Source organism: Palaemon carinicauda, chromosome 40, assembly GCF_036898095.1.
Source record: "Palaemon carinicauda isolate YSFRI2023 chromosome 40, ASM3689809v2, whole genome shotgun sequence".
NCBI classification, from domain to species: domain Eukaryota; kingdom Metazoa; phylum Arthropoda; class Malacostraca; order Decapoda; family Palaemonidae; genus Palaemon; species Palaemon carinicauda.
This window is the reverse complement of record NC_090764.1, coordinates 65,644,059-65,668,471: the sequence shown is the minus strand read 5'-3', so window position 1 is coordinate 65,668,471 and position 24,413 is coordinate 65,644,059. Positions and strand designations below refer to the sequence as shown.

At 36.1% G+C, this 24,413-nt stretch overlaps 1 protein-coding gene across 1 annotated transcript in view; it reads left to right on the top strand.

Annotated features, from left to right (window-relative positions):
- LOC137631832 (uncharacterized) overlaps window positions 1–24,413 on the top strand; it is a 278,258-nt gene that overhangs the window by 7,243 nt on the left and 246,602 nt on the right. The window contains exon 2 of the mRNA XM_068363838.1: window positions 19,315–22,796. Coding sequence (XP_068219939.1) covers window positions 19,475–22,796 — 3,322 coding nt within the window. The 5' untranslated portion in view covers window positions 19,315–19,474. The remainder of the gene's footprint in view (window positions 1–19,314; window positions 22,797–24,413) is intronic.

Below are 24,413 nucleotides of genomic sequence, written 5' to 3'. Positions count from 1 at the left end.
TAAAAAGAATTACTGCTAAAGTGGTGGAATCAGTGGCTTTTTATTTATCTAGTACCGGACGTGGGACTAAATGTACTTCTAAATGTATTTGTGTTGTGCCTGGCTTCTTTTTTGATAGAATAAGGATGTTCAAGAGGAAATGTGCTTTCCTTTGTCATAGTCAGTGGTTTTCTATGCGCGTATATATATATATATATATATATATATATATATATATATATATATATGTGTATATATATAATATGAAATAATATATGTGTATATGTATATATATATATATATATATATATATATATATATATATATATATATATATATATATATATGTATATATATAATATGTATATAATATAAAATGATATATATATTTGTGTATGTATATATATATATATATATATATATATATATATATATATATATATATAATTAATTACTAAGCTACAACCCTAGTTGATAAAGCAGAATGCTATAAGCCCAGAGGCTCCAACAGGGAAAATAGCCTAGTGAGGAAAGAAAACGAGGAAAAATTAAATATTTTAAGAACAGTAACATTAAAATAAATATCTCCTATATGAACTATAAAATCCTTATCAAAACAAGAGGAAGAGAAATAATATAGAATAGTGTGCCTGAGTGTACCCTCAAGCAAGAGAACTTTAACCCAAGACGGTGGAAGACTATGGCACAGAGGCTATGGCATTACCCAAGACTAGAGAACAATGGTTCGATTTTGGAGTGTTCTATTTCTCCTAGAAGAGCTGATTACCATAGCTGAAGAGTCTCTTCTACCCTTACCAAGAGGAAAATGGCCATTTAATAATTACGGTGCAGTAGTTAATCCCTTGAGTGAAGAAGAATTGCCAATGTTTGATCCAAATTGCAAAATCCATGACTTAAAAAACAATTGAGCTTTGTATTTTGTATTTTCATCCTAAAATTACCCAACTCTCGCTCTTATATTGGAGATCAGCTGCTTTGAAAATGTTTACCAAGAAATAGAGAGGCATTTCGTATAACCAAGAGACATTGAATTATTGCCTTCCCGATCTGTCTTCTTGGCAAGAGCCTTAAAAGAGTAAACACATTTATTTTACAGAAATAGTAAAATGCTATTTGAATGTATTATTTATCTCTTTGATTTATCATCATCATCATCTCCTCCTACGCCTGTTAACACAAAGGGCCTCGGTTAGATTTCACCAGTCGTCTCTATCTTGAGCTTTTAAATTAATTCTTCTCCATTCATCATTCAGCATCTCCTACTTCACGTTTCATAGTCCTCAGCCACGTAGCGCTGATATATATATATATATATATATATATATATATATATATATATATATATATAATCTAGTCCACTGCGGGACAAAAGCTACAGACATGTCCTTCCACTCCCGTCTGTTAATGATCTTTCTTTGCCAATCTCTATCCGCAAATTATCTTATCTCGTCAATCCACCGTCTTCTCTTCCTTCTCCTGCTCCCTTTTGCAATCTCCAGGGACCTATTCTTTTAGTCTTAATGTCTAGCTGTTGTCTGTCATTCACACTATATGTCTGATTTCCTTTTCTTACATGTTAGAATATCTTCTACTTTAGTTTGCTCGTGTATATATATATATATATATATATATATATATATATATATATATATATATATATATATATATATATATATATAGATAGATAGATAGATAGATAGATAGATAGATAGATAGATAGATAGGTAAACTGTGTGTATGTTTGTAGTGCAAAGTCACTTATTTAGTTAGTGTGTGTGCTTGGTTGTTTTGATTGCAACACAGATTCACTTACTTAGTTTACAAAACACAAACGGATTATGACTCCATTGTATTCCTGGAAAGTGAACCAATTCGTCTAAAAGCCAGTGCGTTTTATACCTCAGTAACAACAACAAATGGTTGAGATTTATTGCAATGAAATGTTTCGACGCAGAAGGTTTGTAGTACCCTATTGGAAACGTTCCCGCCTGGCGTTCGGTTTGACGGGAGATAGAGTTCCTCTCAAGCTCTATAGTTCATATAGTGTTTGCAACCTCACTATCCTTGTGAGCTAAGATGGGGCTTTTGGGGGAGCCTATAGGTCTGCCTTACCTAGTCGTCATCAGCCATTACTTGGCTCTCCTTGGTCATAGCTTGATTGAGAGGGTGTTTTGGCGCTGATCATATGTTTATGTTGGTCATTGTTATGCTAGCTAGGGCAATGTTACTGATCCTTGTCTCTGCCATTCAGGAGTAGCCTTTAAACTTTTAAAGAAGAGCGATTTGTGCTATAGACTGGCTTAATCCATAGAGGATTCACTGGCTAGATTCATCAAAGGATAGCCAGTTCCTTGTGATGCGCAGTGCATATCTAACTTAAGGCAATTGACCCCTGCCGGTCCATAATATTTTCAGTAAGATCATCCGCCAGGCATGAGGAGTAGAAGCCGAAAAGACATCTTGTTTATCGTCTTAAAACCAATCCGTCACCCTGCTGCCAGTGACTTCATCGAGATTTCGGGGGGCATTCCCTCCACACCCAAAGTTCTCCTTACTTTACTAAGTTGCTCCTTTGCTCAAGATAGAGACTGGCGAAATCTAACCGAGACCCTTTGCGTCAACAGGCGTAGGAGGAGATGATGATGATGATGATGATGATTTGTGCTAAGAGTAGATTAGCAAAAGATGAATTTGAAGGTAAGATATAGCGAGCTAAATGTCTTCGCATTGCATTTGGGGTAAATTCTAGACTGCCAAGGAAGAAGAGAAGTATAGCATGTGAGCAGCATGGGGAAAGTGAGGCAAGATGATGGCATTGGCGAACAGGAAATGCTGGGGTGGGGGGACTTCTACGTGTCAGAACGGGGCACACCTGGTGTGCACTTGGCAACCTGATGGACTTGTCATTCCTACCCTTGATGCACTTTACTCTAACCCCCTTTTAACCCTACTCCCTCCATCTCTGCCTCTCTCTTTCTCCCTCTCCCTCCGACGTTTTAAGCGGGATAGCTCGCTGTAGATCTTCCATATTGAGGAAATGTTAAAGAGTTCGAAATTGAAATGTTAGAGAGAGAGAGAGAGAGAGAGAGAGAGAGAGAGAGAGAGAGAGAGAGAGAGAGAGAGAGAGCGTCATGAAATGTATGTAGGCTACTAAAAGGAATAATGATTATTCTTCCTGGGTAACTAGTGCAGAAATAAAATTGCATTATTGCCATTTGAATGATAGTATTAGTTGGGTTTGGAACCCTGAACTCCTCTGGAAGGACAGGAATAAGACATGACTGCTTCCAGTGATGACGTCATTTTTGGACCACTTCTTCTCCAGATGAGAAACCAGGATAATTTGGTTTCAAATTTGAGGAATTTTATTTTTCGTTGCTACTTTTTCTTTGTAGAAATCAGTCTACATTATCTTGCTTGAGGGTACAATATTCTACCTTATTTTTCTTCCTCTTGTTTTTTTTTTCCTTTCTTTTTTGAGATTTTTAGTTTACATATGGATGATCTATTCTATTGCAGTTACTGATCTTGATTTTTTTTTCAAGTTTTTATAGTTCTTACATGAAAGGTCTATTGAATGTTGTTACTGATCTTAGAATATTTTATTTTGTCTCATTACTTCTCTTGTAGTTTATGTATTTCCTCATATCCTTTCCTTTCTGGGTTATTTTCCCCGTCAGAGCCTTTGAGCTTATACAATAGCATCCTCCTTTTCCAACTAGGAATAATAATAATAATAATGATAATAATAATAATAATAATAATTATTATTATTATTATTATTATTATTATTATTATTATTATTATTATATCATTTCTCTTCCTTTACCTCTTATACGTGTTTTATTTCACGCTGGCTGTCCCATTGTCCTTTGCGGCGTTGAATTCAAGAAATACACTCGCAGCCTGAAACATTATTAAATAGTACTGATGCCGTAAAAGTATCGGCAATTTGAGGTCAAATTATCAAATTTCTACATCAAGAGGGATTCTGCCCACGTTAGGTCTTAACCCGCTTTTTCATAAGGATCTTCTTCCCCCAAAGGGTTAACTACTGCACTGTAATTGTTCAGTGGATACTTTACTCTTGGTAAGGGTAGAAGAGACTCTTTAGCTATGGTAAGCAGCTCTTCTAGGAGAAGGACACTCCAAAATCAAACCTTTGTTCTCTAGTCTTGGGTAGTGCCATAGCCACTGTGTCATGGTCTTCCACTGTCTTGGATTACAGTCCTCTTGCTTGAGCTACACTCGAGCACGCTATTCTATCTTATCTTCTTGCTTTTTGAAGATTTAATAGTTTATATGTGAAAAATTTGTTTTAATGTTATATTTCTTAAACTTCTCTTGTAGTTTATTTCGTTATTTCTCTTGTAGTTTATTTCGTTATTTCCTTTCATCACTGGGCTATTTTTCCCTGTTGGAGACCTTTGGCTTATAGCATCCTGCTTATTCAACTAGGGTTGTAGCTTAGCAAATAATATTGATAATAATATTGCACTCTCTCTCTCTCTCTCTCTCTCTCTCTCTCTCTCTCTCTCTCTCTCTCTCTCTCTGAGATAAGTCAGGTATGAAAGAGAGGTCGCCGCTTCTTGTCATTTGTGATAGAGAGAAACTTGGTGAGAATTTGAAAGATTAGCCAATCCGTCTCAACGTACAGTTGGACACATGAATTCCGGGTACACCACGCTTCGAGGAAGGGCACCCTTTCACCCCCTTACTTCTCTACGAGTGACGAAACATATGTTTAGTGAGAGATGGTATCAGTGGTTAGCGGTGTGGCAGGACGCACTTTCTCAGAGCGAGGGGTGCTAGGAATTCATGTATCCAACCGTACATTTACATAAGGCGACAGATCGTAAGCTCTGGATGGATATCTTTACAAAGGTTTAAAGGCCTCTCGTGAATGGCAGATGCAAGGGACAGTGACATTGCCCTAGCAGCACACTGTCCTAGAGACTGCACCTTATATACATATGATCCACGTCCAAGCCCCCTCTCCACGAAAGCTAGGACCAGGGAGGGCCAGGCAATGGCTGTTGATGACTCGGCAAGTAGACCTATATTATTGGCTCCCATAAACCCCCATCCTTAATTCACAAAACGGTGAGGTTGCAGCGATCAAAGGAACTAACGAGTTTGAGCGGGACTCGAACGCAGTCTGGCATTCACCAGTCAGGGACGTTACCATATCGGCCACCACAAAGGTTTAAAGGCCTCTCATGAATGGCAGAGGCAAGGGACAGTGGCATTGCTCTTGCAGCACAATACCCTAGAGAATGCACCACATATACATACGATCAGCGTCCAATTCCCATATCCACCCAAGCTAAGAACAGGGAGGGCCAGGCAATGGCTGCTGATGACTCAGCATGTACACCTATATTATAGGCTCCCCCAAACCCCCAAAGCTGTTACTGTAATTTCATGCCGAACAGTTTCTTGCGAGGGAAACTGACAGTAAAAAAAAAAAAAAAAAAAAAAAAAAAAAAAAAAAAAAAAAAAAAAAAAAAAAAAAGAAGATTCTATTAAGGGTGAAAATATAGTGCAGTGTAGGCGTTACTATTGTTTGTATAAACATTATCATTATTATTGGTTTTAAAATTTTATGAAATTATTATTATTATATTTGAAAAAAATATTAAATTTTTGAGAAATCCCATTACTAAAATCTAAAAAATGATAATTATTAAATTTACTATCGGAATGATTACATTTTGCATCTCATCTATGAAGGACCTCCCCGGCCCCAGTGTTGAGTCACAGGGACCCAATTCCGAAAATGTAAATTATGAGAAATACATAAACACCCCGGAAGTTATTTCGTCTCTCCCAGGGAGACATTTTGAATTTCCGTTTGTTTATGTTTGTTTAATGAAGTATGTCCACCTTGGTATGTCACATAATCCCCTCTAGTGGAATGCCATGTTTTCAACCCCCCCCCTTTTTTTTTTCTCTTCCCTTCTCTTCTCTTCTCTTCTCTTCCCACGTAACTTTCCTTCGACCTCACCTCTTCCTCATTTACAACATAACAAGAATGTGTTCAGTGCTTCGTCTGGTCATCAATTTTCTTTTTCCTTTCGGCTCGTATCTCTCTCTCTCTCTCTCTCTCTCTCTCTCTCTCTCCTCTCTCTCTCTCTCTCTCTCTCTCTCTCTCTCTCTCTCTCTCTCTCTCTCGTTTTAGACGGTACTTGTAGCTTACAAGACTTTATCCAATCCTATAATTCACGTTTGTGGTTACGTATTTCCTCCAGCAGTTTGATCCATGCCGTCATCCACTTTTTCTTTGGTTTAAAGGTTTAAATTCCGCTCGTGAATGGCACAGCGAAGGGACATGACAATGCCCTAGAGACTGGCCATCCATACATATGATTAGATCTGAATCCCCTCTGCTATTGAGTGGTGATACCACATCGACTCTGGTTGACATGAGGGCCATATCCCCTTCGGAACAGAGAAGGGATCGCTAATAGGTAAGAGAACGGAACAGCTGGTCCCTCCTCGGAGCTAAGCACTTTACGAGGGAGAGGGACGAGACGGGAAGGGGCAGAGGGTGGTGAATAGTGCCTGCCGTGGTGCCATGGCTGGGCCTGAAGCGTGGCCCAGCGGCAGCGCCTCTCCGGGATGTGACTACCACGAGGGCGTTTATTTCGGGAAACTCTTGCCTGTCTGCCTTCTTACCCTTTGCACCCTCTCTCTCTCTCTCTCTCTCTCTCTCTCTCTCTCTCTCTCTCTCTCTCTCTCTCTCTCTCTCTCTCTCTCTCTCTCATATCCGTAGAACGGTCTTTTCTCTTACCTTTTTTTTCTGTACATTCCAGTCCACGACGAACATTTTTAACCCTAACCAACACATCTACTGATTATACACAAAAGCACCTCTCTCTCTCTCTCTCTCTCTCTCTCTCTCTCTCTCTCTCTCTCTCTCTCTCTCTCTCTCTCTCATATATATATATATATATATATATATATATATATATATATATATATCTATATATATATATATATATATATATATATATATATATATATATATATATATATATATATATATATATATATTCTTTTCTTCATCTATAGAACGGTATTTCTTCCTGCTCTCTTTTTTTCCGTGTGCGTCGTGAAATATTTAGGGGTCCGTCCGTTGGTTGGCTTGGAGTTACTGTAGGCCCCTTAGAAAGAGTTCCAACAACCATTTCACACCTTTCTTCAGCCTACAATTATTTGGCGTCTTCTTATTCTTCTTCTTCCGTTGTTATTATTATTGCTTCTGTTCATCTCCTTTATTTCCTTTCAATTGTCAATGCTGTTTCATTTCTTCTTTCATTATTGATGTGGTTGTATTTCTTTCTCTTTTGTCTTCTTAGTTGCTCTTTTACTTCCTCTGCATCTTTAATTGTTGTTCTCGCTTTTTCATCTCTTCTTTCTGTTATAATCTCCTCACCTAAAGAAAATTTTGTCTTTGCTACTTATCTCCTGTCCTTCTGTAATTTTTTTTTCTATTCCTTATTTACCTCATTTTCATATGTTGATGTTGAAAATGTACCTAGGCCTATGCTTCATCTGGTATTATTGTTGTTGTTATTTTTGTACGTTTTCTTCTTCTTCTGTTGTTGCTGCCTTCGCCAAAATCGAAAATTTTCCGTAAGTTTGTACTCACCCATGTCTGTCTGTCTGTTTGTGATGAACATTACACAAAAACTACTGTACCGATTTTGACCAAACTTGGCATTGATGTTGGGTATGACCCAAGTATGAATCTGTACCATCGTGAATAAAGTACTTCAAAGTACAAGTACGCAGCATTACTTTTGGTAATAATCGCAATGTTAAGTACATGGCAACGAAACTTGGTGGACATGTGGTGTACGACCCCAAGGGCAAATGTTGAAGAAAGTACATCGAAGCACAAGTTCGCATTGGAGTTAAGAGCAAGATAAGACTGCTAGGCATAGCGAAGGCATGCTCTCTACTGAGTACTCCTCTAATTGTTGTTATTGATTTACGTCTCCTTATTTGGTATTATTGTTATTGCTAAAAACACTGATTTACTCTGGTCCTATTATCTGAAATCCTGGCAGTTGGTTTGTTTTGGTGGCCTATGTGGTAATGTCCCTGACTGGTGAACGCCAGACTGGGGTTTCAACTCAACCTCGTTAGTTCCTATGGTCGCTGCAACCTCACCATCCTTGTGAGCTAAGGATGGAGGTTTTGGGGGAGCCTTTAGGTCTATCTGCTAAATCATCAGCAGCCATAGCCTGGCCCTCCTTGGTCCTAGCTTGGGTGGAGAGGGGGCTTGGACGCTTATCATATGTATTTATGGTCAGTGTCTAGGGCATTGCTCTGCTTGAAAGGGTAATGTCACTGTCCCTTGCCTCTGCCATCCATGAGCGGCCTTTATGTCCAAAGTTTGGAAATTTTTCTTTGAATGAAGTATATATACTAGTATCTCTTGTGCTTCTTGGGATAAATTGACCCTTTTATTATTATTATTACTTGCTAAGCTACAACCCTAGTTGAAAAAGCAGGATGCTATAAGCCTAGAGGCTCCAACAGGGAAAATAGCCGAGTGAGGAAAGGAAACGAGGAAAAATAAAAAATTTTAAGGATAGTAACAACTTTAAGATAAATATTTCCTATATAAGCTATAAAAAATTAACAAAACAAGAGGAAGAGAAATAAAATAGAATAGTGTGCCCGAGTGTACCCTCAGGCAAGAAAACTCTAACCCATGGTACAGAGGCTATGGCCCTATCCAAGACTAGAGAACAATGGTTTGATTTCGGAGTGTCCTTCTAGAAGAGCTGCTTACTATAGCCAAGGAGTCGCTTCTACCCTTACCAAGAGGAAAGTAGCCACTGAACAATTGCAGTGTAGTAGTTAACCCCTTGGGTGAAGAAGAATTGTTTGGTAACCTCAGTGTTGTCAAGTGTATGAGGACAGGGGCGATATTGTAAAGAATAGGCTGAGACAAAAGGGATTTTGCTTATGAATTGTTGACGACTGCCACATTGTTTATACTTACTTCTATCCTCATTTTGAAATGGCTATTTTTTATTTCTATCTAAAATGTTTTATTTTTTTCTCATTCTAAATTTACTCGTCGGGATTTCGCCTGCGAGTTGAGTTTTTTTTTTTTTTTTTTTTTTTTTCCCCAATCAGAAGTTTTGAATTCGGTCTTCATTGGCAATGTTTTATACTTGTTCAGTTTGACCACAACCAATGTATTCAGTATAATCCTCTTGCTTGAGGGCACTCTCGGGCACACTGTTCTATCTTAATTCTCTTCCTCTTGTTTATTATTATTATTATTAGCTAAGTTTTTTTAAATTTTAACTTACTATACATTTTATTTTATTTTTTAAATTTGGATTATGAATATTTCCAATTGTATAATTTTCAGTTTTATATCTCTTGGGATATTCAGTTTTAGCTTTTCTTCAATGTTAATAAGTTATTAAAGCCGAGGATTGTTTTAGTGTCGAAAATCTGTTTATATATTTGTGAGTTTTGTAAATACACAAATATTTGTACGGTATACAGTATATATATATATATATATATATATATATATATATATATATATATATATATATATATATATATATATATATATGTGTGTGTATATATATATATATATATACATACATATAGATATATATATATATATATATATTTATATATATATAAATATATATGTATTTAGATATATATACATATATATGTATATATATATGTATATATATACATATTATATATATAGATATATATATATATATACATATATATATATATATATATATATATATATATATATATATATATATATATATATATATATGAAGCGTGAAGAATTGGATGATGAATGAAGTATTGTATTAGAAGCACAAGATACAGACGACCGGTTGGTGAAATCTCACAGAGGCCCTTTCCGTCAATGTGTGTAGATTCTTCTGCCAAAGACGGAACCGAATGATCATTGCCATAAAAAAAAATCTAGCAAAAAATGTTTCAATTTAATTGCAATGGCAGAAGGGAAGACTTCCATTAGAGCTCTGATTAGGGATAAATATTTTTATAGATAATGCAGTAGTAACTAATTATATGATTCCAACATATGAGTTGCAGTGTTGAGAATGATTCCGTAAAGTAAACACACACACTGTGTTGCACCTGTGGATTGTGTTAGAAGGCAGTGTTAAAAATAGATGATTATGATTCGTCATCATCTCCTCCTACGCCTATTGACGCAAACGGCCTCTGTTAGAGCTTTTAAATCAATACTTCTCCATTCGTCATCTCCTACTTCGCGCTTCATGATCCTCAGCCATGTAGGCCTGGGTCTCCCAACTCTTTAAGTGCCTTGTGGAGCCCAGTTAAATGTTCGGTGAACTAATCTCTATTGGGGAGTGCGGAGAGCATACCCAAACCATCTCCATCTACCCCTCACCATGATCTCATCCACATATGGCACTCATAGTTTCATTTCCAATCCTGTCCTACCATTTAACCCCCAATATCCTATTTAGGGATTTGTTTTCAAATCTACTAAATCTGTTGAATATTGGTTAATTGTCATACCACGACTTGTGTCCATTATGTAACACCGATCTCGCTAAACTGATATATAGCCTGATTTTTGTGTGTGTAATTTCAGGCTATATTTTGACTGACAAGTATCATGAGTAGTTTGTGACTTGGCAAAAATCAGAACTATGATGTATAGTGTAAATCAAAAGTATATAATTTCTCTTTAAGTATTTGACCTGGTTGAAAGTCTCCATTTTATGTGTCTAGTATTACTCTTCTTTAATGATGAAAGGCTATTATTAGAGAGTTAACATTAGATGCCTTTTCATTGTGACATTTGAAAGTCATCCCTACTTTTTTTTTCTTTTATTATAAAGATACAATTACGTTTTATTTACGGGATTTGTTTAATTATTCTATATACAAAAGAATATGACAAAAGTATAACAAATTATAGATATGAACTCCTTTTTATAAATATAAATATATCAGCATAAATCAAATTGAATATACATAGTCTAAAAATTCTTTTTGAAGCAATTCCATGGTGCCATGATCGTAGCTGTAATAAATTTAAAACATAGTTTCAGTGACTGTAAAGCTTTTAAAAGAGAGAGAGAGAGAGAGAGAGAGAGAGAGAGAGAGAGAGAGAGAGAGAGAGAGAGAGAGAGAGAGAGAGTTTTATCGACCTTTAGGTTTGTGGTGGCCGATGTGGTAACGTCCCTGACTGGTGATCACCAGACTGGGATTTGAGTCCCGCTTAAACTCGTTATTTTCTTTGGTCGCTGCAACCTCACCATCCTTGTGAGCTAAGGATAGGTGATTTGGTAAGCCTACAGGTCTATCTGCTGAGTCATCAGCAACCATTACCTGGCCCTCCTTGGTCCTAGCTCGGGTGGCCTTTGTGGACTTTAAACTGTTAAACCTTTAAACTTTATCACTGATTTTTACCTCATAATTAATTTGATTTTATTCATTATATTTGATTTATATTTTATATTATTCATTTTTTGTAACCTTAATATAAATAATCTCCGCAAAGTCTTTTGAGATTCGACTACACGTCAAAGAGAATATTTTTTTTTTTATATTCTTATGAATACAAATTAGAATATGCATAATCATTTTATGAATATTGCATATAAAAGTATATTATGCATATGAATATCATCCCAATTTAGAACAAAATGTTTTATCGTTATGATGATCATATCAATGATAATGATGGTGACAAAAAGGGTGATGATAATGTTAAGATGGAATTCCTCACAGCTTAAGTCCAACGTCACCTCGAAATCTTGAAATAAATAAGAAGAAATATCTGTGCGGTGGCCTAATGGAATCGTCCATGCTTGGCGCTCGCCGGACTGGGGTTCGAGTCCCACTCAAACTCGATGTTTTTTTCGTTAATGTTTGCAACCTCATCATCCCTTTGAGCTAAGATTGGGGGTTTTGGGAGTGCCTATACGTCTACCTGCTGTGTCATCGGCAGTCATTGCCTATCCCTCCTTGGTCGTGGCTTGGGCACTGATATATATATATATATATATATATATATATATATATATATATATATATATATATATATATATATATATGAATGTATGTATGTATATATATATATATATATATATATATATATATATATATATATATATATATACATACATACATTCATATATATATATATATATATATATATATATATATATATATATATATATATATATATGAATGTATGTATATATATATATATATATATATATATATATATATATATATATATATATATATATATATATATATGAATGTATGTATATATATATATATATATATATATATATATATATATATATATATACATACATACATACATTCATATATATGTATGTATGTGTGTATATATATAGTATATATATATATATATATATATATATATATATATATATATGAATGTATGTATATATAAATATATATATATATATATATATATATATATATATATATATATATATATATATATATATATATATATATATATATATATATATATATAGTCCGTCTCTAGGGCATTGTCCAGCTAGCTAGGGCATTTTCACTGACCCTTTCTTCTGCCACTCATGAGGGGCCTTTAAAACCTTTAAAAGGTCGATATGGAAAGCGATATTAGACGTAAAATAGGTTCATAAGGTTGCAACGAGGAAGGAAGAGCGTTGTCTGACTATTGAATGTACAGCTGGACACGTGAATTTATTGCACACCTCGCTCTGAGGTACACCCTGTCCACACCCTGTAACATCCATACTGCGATGTAACCAAACAGATAGCGTAGGGGAGAGATTGTAGAGGTAGTGGGAGGGACGACACACACCAGCTAGCCCATCAGGGTGCACTTCCTCAGAGAGAGGTATGCCAGGGAAGCCCGAGTGCAACTGTACTATGTGCGTTGTATATTTTCATAATCACTCGCCCTTTTACACCTTGCTGGTCATCATGATATATTTAATTCAATTCATTGATGTGCTTAATAGCTTAGTGTATTTATGAGGTTGGCGGTATGAAAGGGTTTGCCTATCGCCTTGATCTCCAAAGCTGTACTAGTCAGGGCCACCCATATTAGCTTGGTTTTGCGTAAGCGATCAGACTAAAGTCTCCCACCATCACATATCCGCATTAGCCAACGTGATGAAAACTTGTCAAACCCCAGACATGAATAAGGACATGTCTTAGACCTTTGTTATGCAGTGGAATAGAAACGGCTGCATTCGTTGTTGTTACACTCAAAGCTACAATTCCAAATGTGACAGGAGACGTAGGTAACACAGACATTAATCCTTTTCCATTTATATCCTTTTATTTCTGTTGTATAAATTATTTTAATTGTCATTAATTTTGGATTCGTAGGAAAAAATTTCCTTTAGAGAAATAACAATGAATACATAGTCATTTTTAATTTTCCCGGTAACGAAATGGTCTTTTAAGAATAATCCTTTTGGGGGAATGGTTAGCGTCCCGAACACCTGTGACCTCGATTTGATCTGGGAACACTTGCGTCACAGTGAGTGACGTGTGGGGGGAGAACTCGTCTGGAGATTTTATACTTTGACGCTTTATTTCTCCCCGAATTTGAAATCTATTGTGGTGGCCTAATTGGTAGCGTTCTCGTCTGGTGATCGCCAGACATGGGGTTGAGTCCTGCTCAAACTCGTTAGTTCCTTTGGTCGTGTTTTTTTTTATTTGGAAGTTTTTATAGTTTATATATGAAAGACCTATTTTAATGTTGTTTTTGTTCTTAGTATGTTTTATTTTAATCGTTCTTTGATTCTCTTGTAGTTTATTTATTTCCTTTCCTCATTGGGCTATTTTCCCTCTTGGAGCCTTTGGGCTTATGACATTCTGCTTTTCTAACTAGGGTTGTAGCTTAACAAATAATAATAATAATAATAATAATAATAATAATAATAATAATAATAATAATAATTTGATAACGTCCCTGACTGGTGAACGCCAAACTGGGGTTCGAGTCGCACTCAAACCATAAGTTTATTTGGTCGCTGCAACCTCACCATCCTTGTGAGCTAAGGATGAGGAATTTTGCGGAGCACCCTTAGGGTTTACCCACTGAGTCACCAGCAGCCATTGCCAGGGCCTTCCTGGTCCAGGCTTTGGTGGTGAGGGGTCTTTGGCGCTGATTATTTGTATTGTCCTGCCTGCTAGGGCATTGTCACTGACCCTAGCCTCTGCCATTCATGAGTGGCCTTTAAACCTTTAAATATGAGATGTGCTACGAAGACTCCGGACCTACTGACATATGTGAGATGAAGGTCAGATTTTATGCCTCATCGCGAGAGAAGCGTTTTATTAATATAGAATGTTGGGAAGATTATAAGTTCTTGTTTGTCCACTTCACATGAAACATTATGCCGAGCTAATGACAGTGAGAAAAGGAGCAAGAGAAAGGTTTAAAGGCCACTCATGTTTGGCAGAGGCAAGGGACAGTGACATTGCCCTAGCAAGCAGGACAATGAATGCCCTCAAACCGACCATATATACATATGATTAGCGCCCAAGCTAGGACCAGGGAGGCCCAAGTAATGGTTGCTGATGACTCGGCAGGTAACCCTATAAAGGCTGAAACGAAGGTTTTTCTTTGAAGTTTTGATTTTTCGCCATGAAGTGAAAAACATTGGTGTTAAGATAAATGAAGAGTAATCGTGCCGTATCAACTTTTTTGAGATTTCAAATTGCTGTATCTTGATCTTTCGTATAAGTACTCTTCTTTTTGCCCACAGTTATCCGTACACTAAGGGGTCGTTTGCCTGATGCGACCTCTAATAGCATCAGGCATGAGCAATGATTTGGACCTAGGTTTTTACGATCGAATGCACTTGCAGTCATCAAACAGTTTTTGGCGATGGACCTATTATTATTACTACTACTACTACTACTACTACTACTACTACTACTACTACTACTACTACTAGCCAAGCTACAACCGTAGTTGGAAAAATATTCGTATAAAGACTAGATCCTCCAAAACCTTCATTTGTAATGTATAACTAAATGACTGTAGCTATTTGATATTAATCGGAGCTCTGTATTAATTATATACGTATTGGCAGCCCGTTTATTACCATGGCGTCTTGGATATCAAAGGCTTTGTCTCTTGGGGAGGAAAAAATAATTTTCCAAAAGTCACAATTTTGAATCGGATTTCCTTTTTCAAAATGCATTTCCTATTTTTATTTTTTATTTCATTTTTATTTTCAAGAAAATACAGACTTCATGATGACAGTTATTATTATTATTATTATTATTATTATTATTATTATTATTATTATTATTATTATTTGCTAAGCTACAACCCTAGTTGGAAAAGCAGTATGCTATAACCCCTAGGGCTCCAACAGTGAAAAATATCCCAGTGAGGAAAGGAAATAAATAAACTACAAGAGAAGTAATGAACAATTAAAATTAAGTATTTTAAGAACAGTAACATTTAAAAAAATCTTTCATATATAAACTATAAACATGTAAACAAAGGAGAAAGAGTAATAAGATAGAATAGTGTTCCCAAGTGTACCCCCAAGCAAGAGAACTCTTGAGTTTCACAGAGAATTTCATATTCATATTGTAAAATCAAACTTTCATTTCGGAATCTGATGCGAAAGAAAATTCTCGTTTTTTTTTTTTTTTCTCTCTCTCTCTCTCTCTCTCTCTCTCTCTCTCTCTCTCTCTCTCTCTCTCTCTCTCTCTGTCATTCGGTTATTCCTTAGCTAAACCTCTTCATGCATTACAGGCCTAAGAAAGGAGTGCATCCTTTCTTCAAATGAAACGAAACAGATTCATGAAAGAGCAAATATTTCGTATTTCCTGAAATCTCAACAATTCGAGGGAAGTTGTCGATAGAACTTCCTTCTGAATTAGGTTAATTGCTTGATTGGCGATCCGTCTGACTGCCTTTACGCATGTGCCCCTCTTGAAGGTTTTAAAGGTTTAATGGCCGCCCATGAATGACTGAGGCATGGGACTGTGACATATCCCTAGCACGCAAGACAATGCCCTTTTGACTGACCATATTATTATTATTATTATTATTATTATTATTATTATTATTATTACTTGCTAAGCTACAGCCCTAATTGGAAAAGCAGAATTCTATAAGCATAGGGGCTCCAACAGGGAAAATAGCCCCGTGAGGAAAGGAAAGAAGGAGAGATGAAGTATTTTAAAACGTATAACAACACTGAAATAAATATCTCCTATATAAACTATAAAAACTTTACCATATATACATATGATCAGCAGTCATTGTCTGCGACTCCTTGGTCCTAGCTTGGGTGGAGAGAAGGCTTGAGCACTGATTATATGTATATATTGTCAGTGTCTATGGCATTTTCCTGCTTGATAGGGCAATGTCATTGTTCCTTGCCTCTGCCATTCATGAGCGCCTTTTAAACCTATAACGAGTATGAAAAGACAGACACCAACCGTCTGTATGACAGTCTTTAAGACGGGTTCATTACATGTTTTTAGGAATTGCGTTGAAAGCCTCTGGTGAAGAGAAGGACCCGGGAGAAAAAATGAGGTCAAGACCACAAGTGTCCTTCGTTAAATTGTCACAAGTGAAATCTTGCAAGTCTTCTAGGGACACGAACACCTATTGATCTGTCTTGCCTTGTGGAAATACCATTCTCTCCCCACCACCACCACCTCCACCTCTCCTTTCCAGTTAGGAATTCTTTTCAAATATATTTCTTATAAACATCCTCAGCTTTGGTCATTAAATTTCCTTATTATCCGAACCCCCTTTTTTATAGATTTAGAGTTTAGAGGTCGCTCATGAATGGCAGAGGCAAGGGACAGTGACATTGCCCTATCAAGCAGGACAATGCCCTAGAGACTGACCATATATAGCCTACATATGATCAGTTCCCAAGCCCCCTCTCCATCCAAGCTAGGACAAGAGTGTGTCAGACAATGGCTACTCTTGACTCAGCAGATAGACCTATAGGCTCCCCCGAACCCCCCATCCTTAGTTCACAAAGATAGTGAGGTTGCAGCGACCAAAAAAACTAACGAGTTTGAACGGACTTGAACTCCAGTCTGATATTACCAGTCAGGGACGTTACCACATGGGGCGTCAAACCGTGTCACTAGAATCCATCAAAGGAAACTAGAGGAGGGCGATCGGAAGAGTAAATACCACGGAGAGAGAAGTAATGAGGGGATAGACCCATCTCGATCCTCTGAGTAGCACTTCAAAGACGTTCCATTAGGACCGTTTTCCTATAAAAAAGAAAGAAAGAAAAAGGACATTCCATTTTGACCTTTTTCTTCAAAAAAAAGGGCGTTCCATTTTTACCTTTTTCTTAAAATAAAAAAAAAGGGCGTTCCATTTTGCCCTTTTTCTTTAAATAAAAAAGGGCGTTCCAGTTTGCCCTTTTTCTTTAAATAAAAAAGGGCGTTCCATTTTGCCCTTTTTCTTCAAATGAAAAAGGGCGTTCCATTTTGACCTTTTTCCTAAAAAAAAAAGACGTTACATTTTTTACCGTTTTCCTAAAGTCCTTCCATATTGACCGTTTTTTCTAACAAAAAAGTTCCATTTTGACCGTTTTCCTCAAATAAAAGACCCAATTTGACCTTTTTTTTCTCAAAAAAAGGAGAAAAGAAAACGTTCCATTTTGACTGTTAACCTCAAAATGAGGCAACTGTTCTCCTTGGAGTTTTCCCTCGTACACAATTTTATGCCTCTGTCAACGTTTAAGAGTCATAGATTACTGACAAATATATGTCTTTAACCTCGGCATAACTTTCCTCCTTATGGACACTTATTTTTTTTATTTTTTTTATTTACACCAAAGTCGCCTAATTGCGAACGGCAATAGATACAATTAACATTAGAGTTATTGGGTCCTTTGACTGAACAGACTGCATTACAGTGCATTCCTCTCTCTGGTTACGGCATTTTTTTACTTTGCTTACACATACACTGAATAGTTTGCGTACACATACACTGAATAGTTTGCCCTATTCTTTACAAATTATCCTCTTTCTTTTTACACCTGACAACATTAAGATACCCAAATTATTCTTCTTCACCCAAGGGGTCAAGTACTGCACTGTAATTGGTCAGTGGCCACTTTCCACTAAGTAACGGTTGAAGAGAGACATTAGGTATGATAAGCAGCTCTTCTAGGAAAAGGAAACTCAACAATCAAACCATTGTTCTCTAGTCTTGGGTAGTACCATAGCCTCCGTACCATGATCTTCGACTGTCTTGGGTTAGAGTTCTCTTGCTTGATGGTGCACTCAGGCACACTAATCTACACGTTTCCTCACTGGACTATTTTCATTTGGTTTATAGTATCCTGCTTTTCCAACTAGGTTTGTAACTTGGCTAGTAATGGTGATAATGATGAAGTAAAGGAAACTTGTTTCTCTTTGAGTTAAACGGAATGTTCTTTTCTATCACAGAATTTAAAATTCAACCACTGCTAGTGATTCAGACATTCCATTTACTGTTATTATGAGGTATGCATACACACTTACATATAATGCATATATATATATATATATATATATATATATATATATATATATATATATATATATATATATATATATATATATGTGTGTATGTATGTATATATATATATATATATATGTATATATATGAATATATATATATATATATATATATATATATATATATATGTATGTATACATATATATTTATATATATACATATATATATATATATATATATATATATATATATATATATATATATATATATACATATATATATATATATATATATACATATATACATATATATATATACATATATATATACAGTATATATATATATATATATATATATATATATATATATATATATATATATATATATATATATATATATATATTATAAATAAATAAATACACATCTACTCGTATATACTGGATAAGTATGTATCATTATTATTCCTTCGTGGTATCATAGACAATTTCTCAGTATTATTATTAATAAAAAGTAAACAATAACTGAACTAGCTGTATATCATTTATTTGAGCCACTGGTATTGTCAGATACTGCATAACATTTTAGTTTTATCACTGGTCAGGATTTGGAAAATTTTTTACGTATATTGCTTGTCAATTTTTTCCAAATTGATATTTTATACATAGGATGTTAAACATAAAAAACGACATTTTAATGTGCTTCTGGTATATTATAAATGGTTATTATTGAAGGTTAATAAAGTTAGTTGTGTATTCTTTCAGGATAAAAAAATTCTAAGATACTCAGATTTTTTATGTTGTGGATTTGTGAAGTGAGTAGATAATGCATCTGATACTGAGAATTCTGATCGTAGTGTCGGAGTTTGGGTGTGGTGTAACACACAGTAATTCAGTGCGGTAGTGGTTTCAGGTTTGGGGTGTGATGGGCCTTACTGAAAGCAATCATAGCAAGGCTACTACAGGTTGCACTGGGCCAAGTAAATCACGCAGTACCCCACATTTCCCAGACAGTCGGGGGTACCAGAATCGTCCGCGTCAAGCGGCAACTTTACCTGCAAGACGAACCCCAGAAAATTCCCAGACCCCACCCTATCATCACCCACGAACACCTATGCATGACCCACAGCCACTTGGACATGACCCACGTCCCCCTGAAGGAGATTGTTTTGCACAAGTTGGGCGTAAACCAGGTGTCCGTCCCATTGCAACTCGTCGATCTGCATCTGCAGATAGCCGGAAGAGGAGATCTGATCCTCTCCTGGATGCAAAAACTTTGAAACAGCTACCCGAAATTACTTCATTTCAGCAGCCATCTGTACAGGTGTCTTATTCTCATTTAAAAACCTCGCCACCAGCAAGCCTTCGAGGAAGTTATCAGCGACCGAGGCCGACTGCCATTTATGTTGCGGATGATCCTCCTCCTCCTCCTGTGGGAAGAACACGGGAAGGGCGTTCTCGAGACAGGTCGGGTTTGAAAGGCAAATCGCGAAATGCCCAAAAGACCGAGAGGAGAGACAGAAGCAAAGGATCTGGGGAACGAGGGCAGCATCCTACTCATGTATCCACCTACACAATGATTCCTCACTGCCCTGAGAATTCCACTTCTCTTGCTGGTAGTGAAGCTCATCCGCATTCTCATCTTAGACAAAGAAAGACTCGTCATAGGTCGGGAGACAAACAAGAGGTTACTGCTGAGGATAAACCTCAGGGGGATCCTTATATTTGTCTTCATTATGGAGGTACCATGAAAGATGGGAAGAAAAAACCAATTCAGCAAGTCACTGCCTGGAGGACTGAGCACCAAGAAGAAGAAGAAGAAGAAGAGCCTTCAAGTCCAAACCATCAGATGTCTCGGGTAGTGATCCATATGAATCAAGTGACAGCTACAACACTGGATAACTACGATGCCTTAAATGCCAACATTGAAAGTATTCAGGTGAGGAGAAATGTGTGGTTCCAAACTAGACAGCCTATGGGTCGTGTGAGTGAACCTCCAGTAATGAGAAAAATATCCAGCAAAGCCATGAGAACACCATCTATCTGTGAATCAACTAAAGGATATAGTACCAGTGAAATGATTCAGTGGCCAGATGTAACAAACAAGGTGTCATCGATTTACATGATGCCAGAAATGCAAGTTGCTAATGCTTTGCCCCTAAGAGAAAAACCAGAAATTGCTCATAATAGAGTAGAATCATCTTCATTATATCAGGGTTATGAGTATGAAAATATTGGAACTCCTGCTCTGAGGCATACCAGTAGTCACCCTTCGAGAAATTATCCGCAATCTTCAGCTCATCAAGTATCAGATAGCAAGGAAAGAGAGACTAGAGATTTAAGGCTAAAGCATAAGGTCAGTAAGGAAAAATTTAGCAATTTGGATTACACAAAAGATTATGATGGAACTGTAAAGTCACATGATACATCTTGTGAAGCAAGTAATAACATGAGTTTGATAACTCCAAACCATTTTGAAATTCAGCCTCCATTAGAGTTCTCTGAGGAGAGCTGCAAACAAAATTCTTCCTATGATGATACATATCAATCATGTTTGAGAATTGTTGAAGAGGGAGATAATGAAGATTGTTGTATAAGCAAAGATGAAATGGAATTGCATTTTGGCATTAATAATCATGTTGAAGATTACACAATAATAGAGGATTCATCTAATGAGGGCCAGTTCTATGGGTGCAGAGACAGTATTATTGAAAATAGTGATTCACAATCTGCTGTTGCTTGTGAGGCGCTCTTATCTGACTTCGAGTGTCATGCGTTCCAAGTTGATAATGATAAGCCTTTGGAATGCAGACATACGCGAGATAAGGAACCTCTGACTGATGACGGTGATAAGGAAACTACTACGGACAACATGAGTGAATTCAAAGAACACTCATTGTTTGCCTTGGGTGATACACGGTTGTTACTAGAGAGCTCTTCAATGGAAGAAAATTCTATAGAAAAATCTGGCATCACACCCAGTCAAAGTTTAAATGGAAAAGATTTTGAAGAGTTTTATAAGGAGCAGTTATCATTGGTGTCTGAGTATTTGTCACTGAAAGATTCTTGCGAAGAAAAGCACAAAGATATGCATGGAAAGGTTCATGAATACCATGAAGGTTTATACCCAGTCAGTACAGTGCCAGGAAGCCCCAGTGCATTAGCCTTTAGCCAAAAGTGCCTCTTTCAGTCCAGCTCATTACCCAGACATCATCAGTGTGTCTACGGAAATGAGGCTGGTGGTTCACATAGCCTAGACAACATAAAAGCCTTCAGGAACAGATTTGGGAGTTTTGATTTGGGGCCCTTCCCGGTGCTACGGTTGCCCCTTGGAAATCAACCAAGGCTCGTTGATGTTCTTCGGGCAACGGCTACTCATTCACAGGAAAACCAAATTTCTCTCAATGAAGTAAATGGTGTAGATAGTTCTAATTTAGATCATACCTCTAAGAATATATCTGGTGGCGATGCATCATCCACCAGAATTGCAGATCCCTCAGTGTCTTATCCTGATTCTCTCCCATCACAGTGGGATGAAGAAACAGTAGGCTCAGGTACAAAACTGACTGTCTCTTGTGATAGCAATACCCCGTCTGAATGCACTGAATACAGTATTAACAGTGATAACTTAAGAACAGAGTCATATCTCAACGTGCAGCGTTTGCCAAATGATGAAGACAGCCATGAAGATGAAGAATGCCTGTCTGAAGAAGGTTGTGAAAATGGAACCATTATAAGAGGAGCTATTCCAAGTGCAGCTGGAGAAAACAGCTCTGATGTGAGCCATAGTGATTCTCTTCCTCGCCATGACGGCACACTCTTACCTATCCACGATCGTCGCTCTGCTAGCTTTGTTGATGAGATGAGTATTTGTCAGTGGGGTCAAGAGCCTCTAATTGAGGGCAATTCTAGAGCCAGTGATAGCTGGAAGTCAGTTGGTGGTCAGTGTATGGGAACACAAAAGAGGTCAAACAATATTGATGACAATCATCAGTACCTGCAACTTGGTGGGAAGTCTCTACAGCGACCGCTAAAGGCCACAGCTCTTCCAAAGAGCAGTAAACGGAGGGCCAAGAGTGATTGTTCTCTTCAACGGTACTCATCTTCAGATAATATAAAAGGTACTGCAGTGGAAAGTTTACCAAGATTTCATAAGAATGTTCGTCGTAAGCCAGCCACCCGGAAGAGCCTCCTTTCCATTGACTGGGACATGCCGTTGACCCCTGTCCTTAGAAGTGCTGACTCAGGTGAGTACAATTGTTGCCACTGTTACCAAAATCTTAGGTGAATGAACCCTTACTATTTAATAACATAACTTCATTTGTACGATTGGAGTTTCGACTTCATTCTTCTGTTTTGCAGTGAATTGTTTTCTATTTATTTATATAATGATTATGTTTTAGTAATTTAAAACAAAATGTGGTCATATTTTACCATATATATATATATATATATATATATATATATATATATATATATATATATATATATATATATATATATATATATATATATATATATATGTATATATATATATATATATATATATATATATATATATGAATATATATAATATATATATATATATATGTGTGTGTGTGTGTGTGTGTGCATATATATGTATATATATATATATATATATATATATATATATATATATATATATATATATATATATATATATGTATATATATAATGTGTGTATATATATGTATGTATGTGTGTGTTTGTATATATATATATATATATATATATATATATATATATATATATATATATATATATATATGTATATGTGTGTGTGTGTGTGTGTATTTTTAGATATTGATATCTGATTTGATGCATATAATAGCCCATAATATATGTAACACAGCATATTTGTAAATTCTCTAAAATGCTAAGACTATTGTAGGTCTTCATAGTGCGAGTATCCCTCGTTACAGAGACAACAAGACATCATAATGAGAAGATGATGTTTGGCATAATTACATTTCACGAAAAGTATATTTTTGTTAAGGTTTCTTTGTTCTGGGGTCTCTTATCTGGGTTCGTTGAGACAAGCGTGCTGCACAAAGAGGAGTCTATTGTTCTCTATCTCCTAGATGCCAAACCATGACAGAAGTGATTAGATAGTGTCATCTGCCAATTTCCAAGTCAATGTTCAGGATATTTACAGTTTCGATTTTTTTTTGTACACGTTATGTTCTGCATTTTCCACACAGAAAAAACGAGATATTAGATAGTGACTCAGTTTCCTTTTGAGTTGACTTCATGTTATTTGCGAGAGGGATCATACCTTCGTCAATAATTTCTTTAAAAGCACGTCTTTACCTAAAAAAAAAAAAAGTCTTGTATTGAAAATTATAAGTTTACTAATGCATCAAAAAGAGATGGGAATTATGATTCAATTTTTATTATATTAAAATACTCTTATTTCTTTCAAATAATTGGAAGATTTGTCATTCTAATCAGACCAGAAAGGCCATAGAGTTATCAATATTGTTGAATTCTGTGACGTTATTCAGTGATAGAAACCTCTATAGAAGCCAGTTATTTTGTCGAACATTATATCACATATCTTAAAGTTGCTCGTTTCTAATTCACTGGTAGACTATTTCATTCGTTCACCGTTCTGTTTATGGAATCACTCGTTCAATAAAGGCCGATTCGTTGATCCAAATGATGTTTAATGTTTGTTGCTAATTGATTTGGCGTTCCTCCCTTAGGATGGTGTACGTTGAATGCAATCAAGCAATTTTTCAATTTGTATGTTTGTACTATTATGAATAGGGAGGAATAGCAATGTCATGTTGAGCATTTAGTCACTAAAAATTTGTAATTATAGTTATAATTATAGTTATTAG